This window comes from Giraffa tippelskirchi, chromosome 3, assembly GCF_054371585.1.
Source record: "Giraffa tippelskirchi isolate mGirTip1 chromosome 3, T2T-mGirTip1v1.2.pri, whole genome shotgun sequence".
In the NCBI taxonomy this organism is placed as follows: domain Eukaryota; kingdom Metazoa; phylum Chordata; class Mammalia; order Artiodactyla; family Giraffidae; genus Giraffa; species Giraffa tippelskirchi.
The window spans coordinates 29225646-29241420 of record NC_137277.1 but is presented as its reverse complement, the minus strand read 5'-3'; the positions used below and the strand labels follow the sequence as shown (position 1 = coordinate 29241420).

Here is a 15775-nt window from a genome sequence, read left to right as displayed (position 1 = left end):
CTTTAGAGTTTTGTTGACCATATTGAATGAGTTGATCTGGCTTATTAAAAAAGACCTTTTCTCAGAGACTCCATGGGGTAAAGACTAAAAACCAGCAAGTGTTACAGAAAAAATTATTGAAAGATTATTAGAGATTATTGAAAATGCCTTAACAAGGAAGTTCCAGTGTTCTCAGAGTCTACCGAGCCCTTTGAGGGCTCCATGAATATTTTGTTTTCATAAGAATGTTAAGATGTTCTCTTGCCCACTGTGTGGCCATTTGCATGCCTGGGGTCAGAGAAGCTGTGAGTGAGAGCGCTGGCACCTTGGTGCGGACCATGGGGGCACCGCCAAGCTCAGTGCCCTCTTCATCTCCAGGCAGTTGCAGCTTTGTTTTTGTAAAACGGCAGTTTCACTTAATGCCCTCGGTGAAGCAAATAAAACTTGGCTTTGGTAAACCTTGAGCCTTGCACATGTGTCTGTATGATGATGGGCGGGGCAGAGAGCCCTCTGCACTGTCTTGGGCCAGGGTAGCACTCAAGAAAAGGCACACTTGGGTTGTTTGAGCTCCAAGCTAAACAAACCTCGCCTTTTTCATGGAATGTCATTTTTAATTAAAAGAATGACAGAAAAACTACGCTTTTCAGACCTGAAAAGTTTGCAGACATTTTCTTGAAAATGAGTGAGCCTGTCTTGAAAGAAAACATCCATTAATATTGGTTGCCATTTTTAAATTTCTAGCTTTTAGGCAAAAATTAAAATTTTGGTAAATGCATCTCTCTCACCATGAGCTTAACATCTTCACACTACTCAAAGACTTTTCTGATGAGACTCTCTAGCTGCTAGCATTATGAGCAATTTTTATTTTTCTTAACATAATTTTCTGTGTTTTCCACATTCCATGATATTAATTTTATTAGAAAATAAATGTATATGTTATTTTTATTAGAAAAATAACATTTTTTGGAGGGGGAGAAGAGCAGGAGTCTTTTGGGCTTTGGCTGTTTGCACATGTAGAGTGACGAGTAGCTCCAAAAATGGTTTGGATGTGACTTTTGATCATTTTGATAAAAGCGATCCATCTGCACACAAGGCCTGTTAGTGGTCCCTGAGGGGACTGCCCCCCAGCCAGGGTGCTTGTCGGACATGCAGCTGCTGGTCTAGTGTATACCTTCTGCCTCAGCTCAGCTGTGAGAAGGCTGGCTTCTTTCCTTTCAGTTATGTAAATCGCGAGTAACAGTATTTTTACTCTTCTAGGCCTCACGGAAGCCCCGTGAAGAGCGAGACGTGTCTCAGTGTGAAAGCGTGGCCTCCACCGTCTCAGCACAGGAGGACGAGGACATTGAAGCCTCTAACGAAGAGGAGAACCCTGAGGACAGTGAAGGTACCACCACTCTTCCGTCTGGTTGTGATGTCTGCTGGCCCACATGCGTGACGGGTGCCTTAGTTGTTTGGCTGTCTAGGGATTGCTTCATTCAGGAAACGAGAACACAGTGTATTTATCATTCAATCACACATGTATTTATGTAGCTCCTGAGATGGTCCAGGTGCTGCAATCGAGAGGTCTTGAAGGATGGCAGTCCTGCCTGAGACACTAAGTGCCGACATCCATAAGTTGTCAGTGTGTCTCTCTTGTTGCCACACATGACGGTTCAGTCAGTACCTTCAGTTTCATTTTCCTCTTTCTTTATTTTATCAAGCTTGATTTATTTCAGCATTTATAAAGCTGAACATGTCATATTGATGTTTTCATGAAAAAATGTATTAATGGCCCAGAGGCATTAGCCAAAAAAATGTCAAGAAACTTAAATAAAATCCTTTATGCTATTTGAAAAATTAATGACAACTTCCTCAAAAAGTCAATGTTTTCTTGATTTTTTTCGAATTAACAAAGGTACCTATTTTACTTTAGTTTACATTACTATTAAAGTTTCTGTGAATTTCTTTTAACTGTCCTCTTCTCAAGTGTGGATTTTCACAATGATTCCAGTAGCTTTTAATATGTTATATCTTAAACATGTTCATGTTTTATGTATGCAAATATTTTCTCTATCTCATTTGCTTTTTATTTTATTTTTAAATTAACAGAATTTAAGCTTCGCAGGTAATTAGAGCTGTTTGCGTTTTCCTTTGTAGGCTCTTAATGTTTTAAGCTTAAAAGGTTCTAAACCTTCCAGGAGTTTTAGAAATATTAGATTTTGGTTCTTCTACAAATTGTTGTCATTGGGTTTTAAACTTAAAATTTATCTTGAAATGGGTTTTGACTTTGAGGAATAAGTGAACTTTATTCTGTGAGGTTTTGTGAAAACCGAGATGGTATTGCCAAAATGGAGAGACCATTGGAGCAGGCTTGCCTGGGGTGAGCTGAGGGGCTGCAAGCAGTGGGAAGGGGTGGCTGGCATTTGGAAAGAGGTCCTCAGAGTTTGCTGACTTCAGTAGGGTTGTAATTGGTAGCCAGTATTGCCTGGGTTATAAATGTACATGAAGCTTGTATTTCACAAGACTGGGCGGCTTAAACAATAGAAACTTATCTATTATATTAGTGCTTAATCACTCAGTCGTGTCCGACTCTTTGTGACCCCAGGAACTTTAGCCCAGAATGCTCCACTGTTCATGGGATTCTCCAGGCAAGAATACTGGAGTGAGTTGCCATTTCTTTGTCCAGGGGATCTTCCCCACCCAGGGATCGAACCGGGTCTCTTCTTCATTATAGGCGGATTCTTAACCATTTGAGCCACTAGGGAAGCCCTTTAAATTAGGGCCCAATTTTTATGACCTCATCTAACCTTTTTTATCTCCTTTTGAGGGAATTATTTCCAAATATAGTCACATTGAGGGTTAGGGCTTTAACATAAGTTTGGGGGTGGGGTGGGACACAGTTCAGTGCATAACAAGGGCCAATTCTATTTGTCATACGTATGTTTATTTCAGAACATGGAAGCCTGTTGCATGGGCTGACATATTCTTAAAAACTGAACACCACGAAATGACTTTTTTCCTTCTCTTTTCTTCCTGTTTCTTTGTCTTAGTGTGAAGCTTTTTCCAAATTGTCAAATGAGGTTGTCAGGTTAATTACAACCTGATATTACAGCAATGCTTCCATGGGCTCTAGTGTGGACTGGCCTGGTCACATCATGCCATTTGTATGTGTGTGTGTGTTGTGACATCTGGTGGTGCTGGTTTAGTCGCTAAGTCGTGTCTGACTCTTGCGACCCAGTGGACTGTAGCCCGCCAGGCTCATCTGTCCATGGGATGATTCTCCAGGCAAGAATCCTGGAGTGGGTTGCCATTTCCTTCTCCAGGTCTTCTTCCCAACCCAGGAATTGAACCCAGGTCTCCTGCATTGCAGGCAGATTCTTTACCAACTGAGCTATGAGGGAGGTCCTTGGAATGGTGACATTTGGAATGGTTTCCAATTAGTAGGAAATGAACTTGCCACCTGAATGGTGAGGTCTCCAGTAATTTCACTTGGGAAGTGTCAGAGAAGAGCAGCAAGCACAGTGCATTTTCCATGAGCCCTGATAGGTCTTAACTGCTCAACTCAGGGACACCCTGAAGCCACATGGGTTTGTGCCCTCAGGCTCTTGCGCGTGGGTGAGTGGAGATAGCTGCTAATGGCCAAGTCTCCGTGTTGGCTTCCTAAATGGGCCTCTGACCACATGAGTATCTTTCATAATTAGATGAGTTACATCAGAAGGACCAAACCTTTGTCATAATTTAGATTTTCTCTTGGTCTGAATCATTCTTTGAGGTGTTCTGAGTGGGGAAGAAAAAGACACTCAACTTGGCTGGTGCTTGGTAAAGCGCTGCGACTTGAAAGAAGAAGATAACTGAAGGAGTGCTCATGTCAGATGATGTCATCTGCATAATCACTGACATGTCCTCCAGGCTTTGGAGGAGAAATGACTTGTTTGTCCTCGAACTTGGCTTCCATCACTGTGTGAATAGAAATGAGGATGAAGTCTGGCTTTTTGTCTGCCTTTCAACACTGGTAGCATCTTTCACCAACCATAATTGCTGCTGTCCATTAGACCTTACAACACGTGAGGTGCTCTTCTGAGCTTTTGTCTTTTGATTTTGTTTTTGTTGTTGAGACTTGAGCTCTCATCTGAGTCCAGGCTCACACATCTAACTGCCTGTGTAACCTTTGTATTTGGGCACCTAAGGGTTAACAGCATCTGAAACTGACCTGTGTCTCTCACCTCCACACCTCCTTTCCCTCCAGTCTCCCCCTGGGTGTGTGGGTGCATCTCCTTAGATCTCCCCTCCTCCATCGCTGCCACCCCACTTAGAGCCACTGTCCCTTCCTTGCACTGGCCTCTGGATTGGTGTGCTTGCTGCTGTTTGTTCCATTATATTTTTTTTCCTCCAGAGAGCAGCCCAAGTGAACCTTGTAAAATGCAAATCAGGTCAGGCCTCTCCTCCACATCCTGTGATGCTTCTCCCATCTCATTCAGAATCAAAGCTGGAGGCGTGAAGCCTCCCTGTAGGCACTGGCCCTTCTTACATCTCTGGCCTCTGGCGGCCCCTTCTGCTGCTCACTCTGTTCTTTTTTACTATGGTTAAATGAGAGAAAATTGACATATAACGTTACACTGGTTTCAGGTGAACAACATAATCATTCAGTACTTGTACATTGTGAATAATCTAGTTCATCATCTAGTAAGTCTGGTTAACTTTCATCATTGCATAGTTACTTTTCTTGTGATGAGAATTTTTAATGTCTACTCTTGGCAACTTTCAGGTTTATAACAGTGTAATTAACTGTAGTCATTATGCTGTACGTCATATCCGCAGGATTTAGTTATTTTATAACTAGGTGTTTGAGTCTTTTGACACATTCATCCATTTTGCCTACTCCTCACCTCCTGCCTCTGACAACCACCAGTCTGTTCTCTCTATTGGTGCTGTTTTTTTTTTTTAAGATTCCGCATGTGAGTGAGATCATCCAGTGTCCTTCTCTATCTGACTTATTTCACTTAGCACAGTGCCCTCAAGTTCCATTTGTGTTGTCAGAAATGACAAGACATATATTTATATGTTTACATATATGTGTGTGTGTGTATACACACACATATAAACATACCACATTTTCTGAATTCTTTTATCCATTGATGGACACTTAGATTGCTTCCATATCTTGGTTATTGTAAATAGCGCTCCAGTGTATGTTGGGGTGCATATATTTTTTCAATTTAGTGTTTTTTTTACCCCCTTCAGATAATACCTAGGCATAGAATTGCTGGATCATATGGTAGTCTTGTTTTTAATTTTTTGAGGAAGCTCCATACTCTTTTACATAGTGGCTGCACCAGTTTCCCTTCCTACCAACAGTGCATTAAGGGCCCCCTTGTCTCCACGTCCTCCCCAACCGTTGTTACTGCTTGTCTTTCTGACGACGGCACACTGACAGGTGTGAGGTGGCTGCTCCCTCTGTTTTGCCCACTGTCCTCATTGCAGCTCCCAAGCTGACAACCCCACTTGAGGGGCTTTTCCGCGTGCTCATCTCTTGCTGGCATGTGCTTACCCACTTCCTTTGGGCCTCTGGCGATGTCATGTGAGCGCTCTCATGCCTCTGTACCCACTGGCTCTCAGTTGAGTTCCATATTCACTGCGTTTATTACTACCTGATGTGTCAAGTGTTGATTGCTCATTGCCTGTTTCACCCTAGGATTTCTTCTCCCACGGCTGGGTTACCAGGACCTCAAACAGCTTTTACATGGCAAGTGTTAGGCGCATATTTGAATGAATGAAAGCATGAATTTGTCGAGTTATTAAATATTATGTTATGCGTGAAAAGTATTCTCATATGATCATTTAAGTTTTTATTTTTACTGTTTTTTATGTAAAAACGATACATTTATGTCATCAGAGTTTCCTATTTTGCTTAAAATATTTCTCCATATCTCTTGAGGTTATTTGTATTTCGTACTAGATTATCTTCTTAAGAGTTTTAAAAGGATTTATCCCATTTGGAATTCTTTTTCTGCATTATGTAAGGCAGTGTTCGTGTTTTTCTTCCACATAAAGGACCAGTTCTGAGAAATTGCACTCATTAGCTGTTGTCCTGCCTCAGAGATTTAAAGCACTGGCTCTGGCATGTATCAGTTCCTCACATCCATCAGGACCTGTTCCTGACCTTCTCTTCTGTACCACTGGTTTGTCTTGTCTGTCTCTGGGGCAGCCCCAAACGTGTCGTAATACATTGGCTTCATAGTGAGTTTAAGTGTCTGAGGAGTAAGTCTCTCCTATGCTGATAACATTTTCTAATTTTCTTGAATTTTCCCAGGGACTTATTTTTTCACATAAATTATAAATTGATCTTATACACTGTTGGGATTCTCATTGGAGTTATACGTACTAATTTTAGGGAGATGTAAATTTTTGTGTTGTCTTGTAATCTATTTTAAGAAAATAGTCGAAAACATAATGTTGAAGTGAGTATCTCTGTGTCCTGTTCATAGCAGTGTCTCATTGAAAGTAGCCCAAGGGTCCAGTAATAGAGGAAAGGTGACATAAACTTAAAGACATGTTCACAGCCGCTCATTCATTGCACACTGCATCAGGTATGTGAGCCTGCTCTGTGCCAAGACCTTGGCCTTGTGCCTGTCACTAGGACTGAATGAAAAGTGAAATGTGTAATCCTTGCCCTTATGATGTTCACAGGCTCATGGGAGCAACAGCCAAGGGTCACGTAATTGTGAACAAAAGTAAAATTGTAGCTGCAGTCAGTACATGTGCTGTTGGAGCCATCAGTAGCAAAGTTCAGCTTTGTTGAGGATATGATAGAAGGCTTTTTTTAAAGCATGTGGTAGTTGATCTAATATCCAAAGGGAAGAGTAGACGAAAGCCATTCAGAATGTGTGTAGTCAGTGGTAGGGGATGCATGGACCTTCACAAAACTGAAAGAATGCCACAGAGAAGGCGGGGCTGGAGAGGGAGCTGGCAGCTTGCAAGCATGGCCACACCCAGTAGCTTGGGACTGGGTCCTGGGAGCAGCAAGGCTTCTGGAGATGTTTTAAGCGGGAGAGAGTGGGAGTGAGTTTTAGTAAGATTTGGCTTTTAAATTCACTCTGGCTTTGTGGTAGAGAGGAGTCTGGGGTGGTGGTGAGAAGAGTCGTCTCTGGAGTCAAGTGGCAGTTGTGAAATTGAACAGAAATGGCTGGATTTGAAGGATGTTTTTAGAGAGAAATCTATGACTCATCAAGGTGAAGAATCTGGAGATAAATGAGAGGAGCGTGTGGAAGGTGACTCCTGGGTTCCTGGTTTGTTTGCTGGATACTAAACTCTAAAAAAGAACTTGATTTGAGACTTTGTCCGTAGTAAGACATAGAGAATTTGTAATTCCTTTGTGATATCTAGGTAAAAGCATTAAAAATACATGTATGAGATGGAACAAATGGTGGGAAAGACCAGTGTTACAACAAATTAAATGACAGAACCTATGTAATATTGTCCTAGAGCTTTGCTGTCCAGTGAGGTAGCCACTGGACCCTCGTGTGGTTGTTGAGTTCTTAAAATGTGATTGCAATCTTCCCTCCACCTGAGGATCCTGCATATGTGGGTTCAACCACCTGCGAGTCCAAAATATTAAAAAAAAAAAAATCCAGAAGGTGCCCCAAAGCAGAATTCCACACCATGGCAACTGTTTACACAGCATTTGCACTGTTTGTACAGCTCTTCAGACAGAAGTTTTATTAGGTGTCAGAAGTCATCTAGAGATGATATGAAGAGTACTGGAGGATATCCATAGGTCGTATGCAAACACTACGCCCTTTTATATAAGGGACTTGAGCATCCGTGGATTTTGGTATCCATGGTGGGTTGTGGGCGTTTTCCTGGGATCAGTCCCTTCCAGATACCAAGGGACAGCTGTCGACCAAATTGAGATGTGCCGAAATGTGAAATAGCAAATTTTGAAGACTTAGTACCAAAAAAGGTAAAACACCTTATTACTAGGTTTCTATGTTGGTTATGTTTAAAATGGTAATATTTTGCACATATTGGGTTAAATAAAATTATTGTTGAAGTTAATTTTACCTGTCTCTCTTCTTACTTTTTTAATGTGGCCACAAGAAAAATTAAAATTACAGATGTAATGTGCATTAGGTTCCTCTTTGGATGGTGCCGTTCTGATGTCAGCTCTCCTTGGTTAAAAAAAGCACAGAGACAGGACTGGTAGAAATAAATCAGAATGTCATCTTTTATGGAAATATTTTTGGTTTAGTTTTATTTTTAAATCTATCTTTTTCAAATTTTGTATGAATTATTTTTGGACATTAAAAGCTTTTATGCTTTCTGTTTCCAAAGACTGAGGCAATTTGAGCTTTCCCTTTCATACTTTGTAGAGAACTTGTTTTCCCAGTGCTGTGGTACTTCAGGGAGGCATCACAGGAGGATAACCCATCCTAAACAAGTACTTTCAAGCATGGCTTCTGTCACCACCTGACACGTGTTCATTATCAGATTTTTATGCTGTATCATTATCTTTAAGGTGCTGAAAATAGTTCTGATACAGAAAGTGCTCCTTCTCCTTCACCAGTTGAAGCTGTCAAGCCTGGCGAAGACAGCACTGAAAATGCGCCTCCTCGAGGTACTGCTGAGGCTGCGGCCGAGCTGGAGGCCACCGCTGACGCCGTGCCCAGGCCTTCTCCCTCGCCGGCAGCTGCGAGCACAAAAGCGGCCGAGGATGACAGTGTGGAAGCCTCGGCGAATGATAGCATCACAGTGGACACGGCTGAGCCGATGGAAGTGGAACATGAGGAGCGCAGGGCTGAAGGCACTTCTGCTCTTGACCTCCCCTCGGCTGCCAAGGCCGATGCTGTGGATGTTGAAATGCGGGTGCCAGAAAGCAGTCCATCCAGAGTCGAAGGGGACCCCAAAGACAGAGACCTGGAGAGGAGCGGCGAGAAGCCGGAGCCTGGAGATGATGATCTGGGGGTGGCCCAGCAGCTGAGCACCCCGAGGCCCGAGCCCCTGTCCGACCACGATTCCAGCGCCACTTGCAGTGCGGATGAGGACGTGGACGGGGAGCCCGAGAGGCAGCGGTGAGGCTCCCTCCTTGACCTCCCCCGTCTTTACTCTGCTGGTCGCAGACTGAACCCAGGGTGGTGATTGCTGCCAAGGTTGCTTCTGTGTAAATACTGGCCAGTGAGAGAGTCTGTCTACTGTTGGGTTCTGATGCTGGTCACCTGATTAACCAAAAAGAACTGTGGGGTCGTTATTTTTTAAAGAAAAAGACTTTAACTCCTTTCCATATCACTTGTTAGGTACATCCCATATGATAGCAGAGAAGGGCAGTCAGCTCCCAGAGCTGTGACCAGAACCGCAGTTGCCTGCTGCTATGGTTGCTGAGCCGTGTGACCTGGTGGTGAAGGGGCAGGTGGGAGGCGGGGGCCCTAGCTCTCTGCCCTCGGACGGAACGGCCTCAGAGCAAGGCCGCAGTGCCTGCGTGTGAGATGTGAGAGATGCTGAGGGCGAAGATGGGGACTGGAGGAAAAGTGTGTTAGAAAGCATAATCTAATTCAAGTTAGTGGTAATTGTAATGGTCACCTTTTTGTATCACTTAAAACTGTAGATTATTCATATTTGTAATTTAAAGTACAGGTATGATATAAATTAACTTAAGTACTTTTAGTCAAGTTAATATTACGGAAATTCAGTCTTTATGGTTTTTATAACAATTGCTGTAAAAAAAAATAAATTTTACAGGAGTAGATACTACCTCCTTTAGTATACTCAGTTTCTTGGGTGTTTACGTTTCCTTGAAAGAAATGCAGTCACTTAGAATCACAGTATCATTTGTACCATGTTGAATTGATTGGTGCAAATTATAGAATGAATTAGACTAAAATGTCATTTGACCAGAAACCCAACTCAGCTCTTTTTTTCTATTTTCCCCCTTTTTAATAAGAAAGAGGCTCTCAGGAGACAGCCAGATTCTGCAGCTCTGCTTCTGTAGTGTGTCCTGGTGTCACTGCGATTCCAGTCCGTTTCCAATATAGTGTACATCTTACATACTTAAGAATGGGACTTGATACTAGAATGATATTGAACATAACAGTGATGATTTCTCCAAGGAGATTTTTATGTGGTAGATAATAGAATTTTAATCAGCAAAAATAGAAATAATATAGGGCTCCTACTTAACCATGGTTTTTCAGAAAATTGAAGGTTCTAGCACTCTTTTTTTCTCATGTCTCAATACTGTGGATTTTAACTGTTCCAAACTTTAAACATAAATGGATTCAAGCTGTATGGTCCCTTTTTGAGCATGCTTTACTGAAATATGTCATCTAAAATAAGAGTTAATGTGTTCTGTGCTGTTAGTTTTAGTGACTTATTTATAAATTTATGAGTGAAGGGAAAATTAGGATGGCAGAAATCATAAAGGGGAGGAGCACCTAAGGGCTGACTGTGATAATGGTCATGAAATTCTGACATTCCTTATCAACATGTGGTACTCTCTGGATGATCCTCTAGTTCACTTTGCTTCGAAGCTATCAAAATAATACTTTCTGTTGTCTATATCTTTAATATTATCTTGATTCTTTGTGTAAAAAGTTGTTTTCTTTTACACATTCTAGTTTTCCTACGCATTTATACCTTTTCAAATGTTCACCTTTCCCCAGTAACTGACAACACTGGGAAATATGGCGCCTGTAAGGTATAATGTTCCAGTTCCTATTCTGGACATCCTTTACTCAAGTGTGGGTCCTGAAACTGAGTGAAGTGGTGCAGTGTGAGACGGCAGAGGGTGAACGGGGAGCACGGACTGGGTGGGGAGCACGGGCAGCCATGTGAGCTCAACCTGCTGTTGCCTCGTGGGAGTGCTTCCTCTGTGGTGCCGTTTCTCCCCAGTTTTCATGAGAAACCAGGAGTCTGGAATTATGGGTGAAATTCTTTTTTTTGTTTTTATTTCTTTCTTTATTTTTGGCATTGCTGGGTCTTTGTTGCTATGTGCAGGCTTGTTTTCTCTAGTTGTGGTGAGTGGGGCCTGCTCTCTGTTGCAGTGCGTGGGCCTCATTGAGGTGGCTTCTCTTGTTGTGGAGCTCAGGCTTTGGTAGTTGTGGTGCTCGTGGGCTTAGTTGCCCTGTGGCATGTGGGGTCTTCCTGGACCAGGAATGGAACCCATGTCCCCTGCATTGACAGGCGGACTCTTAACCACTGGACCACCAGGGAAGTCCCTGGGTGAAATTCTTGATTTTAAAATGATGGTGGTTTATTCAGATGTTTTAAAAATACTCTCTCATCTTAGCAAAACACTAGTTTGTAACCTATGTTAATGGTAAATTAGGACCTGACATTCTCTAATGGCCCTTGTTCAGACTGTTCTGTTGGTTAGGTGCAGATGAATATCAACCTATAAATTAACATTCGATTTCTTTACCTGAAAATTTAGCCTTGTAGGTTTTTTTCCTTAGTATTCAAATATGTAAGGTTAATGTGACATATGTGTGTGTGTATACATGTTAACTTACAAGGAATTATGGTGATTGTATGTTTAAAGTCTTGAATAAGAATATATTGATTAGTCCTTTTTAATTGCATTTTCAGAATGTTTCCTATGGATTCGAAGCCTTCGTTGTTAAATCCCGCTGGGTCTATACTGGTCTCATCGCCCATAAAACCAAACCCACTGGACCTGCCTCAGCTTCAGCATCGAGCTGCTGTCATCCCACCAATGGTAAGTTTTCAACGTGAGTAAGAAAAGTAGAGTTGAAAACAAAGACCTTTAGAGACATTTCTTCTCTAATCAGTGCTTGATTTTTTTTTTTAATTGTAGTAAAAATCACATAACGTGAAATTTACATCTTAACTCTTAAGTGTGCTGTTCAGTAGGGTTAAGTATATCCACTAAACCATCACTCTCCCCTGCACCCTGCAACCTACACCTTTCTACTTTATGTTTTATGAATTTGGCTACTTACATAAGTAGACTCGTACAGTATTTGTGTTTTTTTGTGGCTGTTTTATTTCACTTCGCCTAATGTCCTCAAGATTATTCATACTGTGGCACATATCGCTTCTCCTTCTATTTTAAGACTGTGTATAGACCACATTTGATTTATCCATTCATCTGTTGAATGTATTGCTTTTTCAAATGAATTCATGTGAGAATTGATTGAAATGATCCATTTCCAGTTAAGGAAAAAAGAGCAATGTAGTGCTCTAGCCATAAATGTTACTGAGTTTTGTGTTTGTTTTGTTTTGCTATAAGATAATAGTAAATATAAATAAGTAAATAGTATATCTAGATGTTGAATGTTTAGAATAAATTATAGAGGTTATGGTTAGCTTGAGTATACAGTTCCAAACCTAGTTTAATTTGCATTTTACGTTATTAATCACTGGATTTGACTTCCTTTTGATCCTGAATTCTGGTCTTGGGTATTGATCCTTTACTTAGTTATGTTCTAGCTCTTTATTTCAGAGGATAAAAATTTGTTCCCTAGGTCACATGGCAATATGTAAAAGTTAAGTGTGGGTCTCTGATAAATAGGCTCACCAAAAAAATAATTAAACATTTGTTCATTCATTGATTTACCCAGATGGACATAAATTGAGGGTCTGCCGATTCAAGGTAACATTTTTTTATGTTTTGTGGAATGTCATAATCTCTGACTTCAGAAAATTTAGAGATTGGTCTGGATAATAAGACATAGAAAAAAATCCTGTTTCTTTTTCTGCCTCAATTTTTCTAAATTCATTTATTTTAATTGGAGAATAATTGCAATGTTGTGTTGGTTTCTGCCATACATCAACATGAATCAGCCATAGGTATACGTATGTCCCCTCTGCATAATAAAAATTTAAAAGAATTAAAATGTGATACTCTGTTAGGTTGAAAAATATACTATGAGCGATTCAGAGGAAGGAGCACTTCCTGGTTAAAGAGACCCTTAAAGAAGACTCTTTGTAGGAAATGTTTTAATTGGACCAACGCAGTTCATTTTGCTTAATAGTAAAAGAAGGCAAAGGCACATTTACATATAAGCTAAAACCCAAAGGAAAGAAAATTATGTGTGTATTATGAGTGCAGTGAAAAATCCTACCTACAGCAGTGGAAAAAACTGTGGGTCTTTAGATAACAGATTCTAAAAGAGTCTGCTCTCTGCTAGTCCCAGGATGCTCATATTCATGAAGTGAGGGGCTGTGTTAGGGGCTGTTTGTGTAGTGTTGGACAAAGCAGCTTGGATTCTTTTCTTTATGAGGTGGGAGAGATAGAAAACCGAGAAAACAAGCATCGAAGTTGCCCATTGTGTCAAGTGATGTGCACTGTGAGAGAGGAGCAGGCTGCAGCAAGAAGGCAGGCAGGAGGGATGGCAGTGTGGTGTTGGATGGTGGGGCTGGCCTGTCTGAAGAGAATTGGCATCTTATGGAGTTGGTGGTGGAGGGGAGGAGATGGGTGAGGCCAGGGCGGCCACCAGACTTCTGGCTGAAGCTGCTGGGGTTCTGCTTTGTACGAGAAGCCAGAGAAGTGTTCGGTGTAGCAAATGAGAAGCTCCATTTTGAATGTGAGTTTTGAGGTGTTTTGATATATCTGAGTGGAGTTGTTAAGGGCAATGAGTGTGGAACTTGGAGGAAAATGTCTCAGAAATATTTGCTTATGAGCCATTAACATAGAGGTGACGTTTAAATCCGCAGAAGTGGGCGTGAGCACCTATGAGGGTCAGGAAGAGGGTGGGACAGACCTGAGCCACCAGGGGCTCAACGTCTTGAGTTAAAAGCAGATGGGAATACTGTGATTTCTGACTTTGATTTCTCTTACCACAACTTTGGGATTTATATCGTGTTCAAATCTGAAAGTAACTGTTCAGCATTTTAACCGTAAAGCTTGAAGATTACTTTGATTAAAAAAATGGTAGAACCACTTCAAGCGGTCAGATTATATAGAAATAAGGGTTACTTGTAACAGATGGTAATGGCTATTTTGTTGGTCTCTGGCGTATTTAGATTTTTTTCTCCCTGTAGGTTTCCTGCACCCCGTGTAACATCCCGATCGGGACCCCCGTGAGCGGCTATGCCCTCTACCAGCGGCACATCAAAGCCATGCACGAGTCGGCGCTCCTGGAGGAGCAGCGGCAGAGGCAGGAGCAGCTGGACCTAGAGTGTCGGCGCTCCACCAGCCCATGCGGCGCCGCCCGGAGCCCCGGCAGAGACTGGGAAGGTGGGTAGCGCGCGCATCGCCCAGGACACGGGTGCAGGTGGTGGGAAACAGAGCTGCATTTGAAACCTGGCTCATGGCACTGTCCCAGACAGATACAATTCCTTACCTTAACCTCGGTTAGACTGTCAAGGGATGTCAGTGTTTTTGATCACTGAAGGATGGCAGTGATGTTTTCAGTAGACTTCTTGTTAATGTGAATTTTGTGATGTTCACCGTACTGCTGATGACTGTGTAATGGCCGTTCTTTCTGCTGCGTTCATCTGAGTTTTCAGAGTCAGTGAGAATTACCTGTCTTCCAAGCAAGTCAGGGAAATATTCTAAATCTCTGATATGATGAGATCAACTTTGTGTAGCACAGTTAATCAGACCTTGACTTACCCCTCACTCTGGTCGTGAGCAAGCCACTTGACTGTCTCAGCTTTAGTAAAGTGCTAATAATACATCTGTTTGTCTAATCTAGCTATATCTCTGCCTTTCTGAGAAAGAATGCACATTCAGTATTTTATAGCACGTGATTCAGCATGATTTTACACGCAGTATAATAAGGAGCAGTAGTGTATTAGCATATGCATAGTGGAATCGACACCTTGACAAGTGCTGTTATCCTGTGTGTCGCTGTTGTTACTTCAAGTGACAGATTTGAGTTGTGCCTGTTCTTTATAGTTGGTGCATGATACACTTAGTTTCTTTTAAAACAAGAAGAAAGAGAGCCATTACTAAATTTTAGTAAATTCTTCTGTTATGGTTAGAAAATGGCACCTAGTAGTCAGTAGTCTGTAGTAGTAGTCTGGTTGATAGTGACTGATGGACTGCCTAGTATGACACACTTAGAATATGAGACCATTAAAGTCTTCTTTGAGTATGGTTTCATTTTTTGTAGACTGTTGATAGTACCTTGTATAAGATAAGGGCTGTTAGCTATAGAACACCATGCATTTCAAGGACTATTTAACGTAAAAGTGGAACTGTGGTGCTTAACTGACCCTGCTGACTCCTTGTCCCCATCCCACCAGGAGTAAACCGCTAGTTACTGAACCTCCTATGTCAGAGTTTTACATATAAGATTGCTAGTGTTTAAAATATAAATCTTAGGCTATTAAAAATGTGAACCAGATTAATACCCACCACGGCTATATGTATAATAGGTGCTAAATGAATATTTCTTGAATGAAGGTAGAAAAAATATTGTTAACTTGTGAGCTTTTAGTATATTGCCTCTAGAGAATCCTTAATCCCTAACTCAGTAATTGACATAATGTGTACTCAGCAATTACATGTTAAAGGAATGATTTAAATGGAGTAGGATAAAAATGGATTTAGCAGAAGTACTTGTCTTTTGAGCATTCCAATGATGAGAAAAATCTGTCAGTATGAAAGTGATAAATCATAGAATAATTTAAGTCTGTTGATCTATTCCTTACATAAATGATTTAGAATAAATTTTTTGAAACAGAATTAAAATGTGGAAAAAATAACATTCAAATAGTGTTTTCTGAACTTATGCTAAAGCTTAGCATTATTCAGCTGACAACACCTGAATCATTCTAATATGTCTGTATAATTGTTTTAAGAACTGAGGCTCTTTTCTTGATCTCTGTTATAAAGTGGGTTCTATTGGCAGCTGGA

General features: G+C 41.3%; 1 protein-coding gene across 50 annotated transcripts in view; it reads left to right on the top strand.

Moving 5' to 3' along the window:
• Positions 1-15775, top strand: part of NCOR1 (nuclear receptor corepressor 1) — a 110855-nt gene that overhangs the window by 60776 nt on the left and 34304 nt on the right. For 45 of the 50 annotated variants that reach the window (XR_014080479.1, XR_014080477.1, XR_014080476.1 and 42 more), the window contains 4 exons: positions 1237-1363; positions 8474-9026; positions 11536-11665; positions 13954-14149. Coding sequence is in view for 39 of the 50 variants with exons in the window: in XM_081583718.1 (XP_081439844.1) it covers positions 1237-1363; positions 8474-9026; positions 11536-11665; positions 13954-14149 (1006 nt within the window). In the remaining 11 variants the exon portion in view is untranslated. The remainder of the gene's footprint in view (positions 1-1236; positions 1364-8473; positions 9027-11535; positions 11666-13953; positions 14150-15775) is intronic. The other 5 variants (XR_014080475.1, XM_081583695.1, XM_081583704.1 and 2 more) reach the window with 1 other exon arrangement.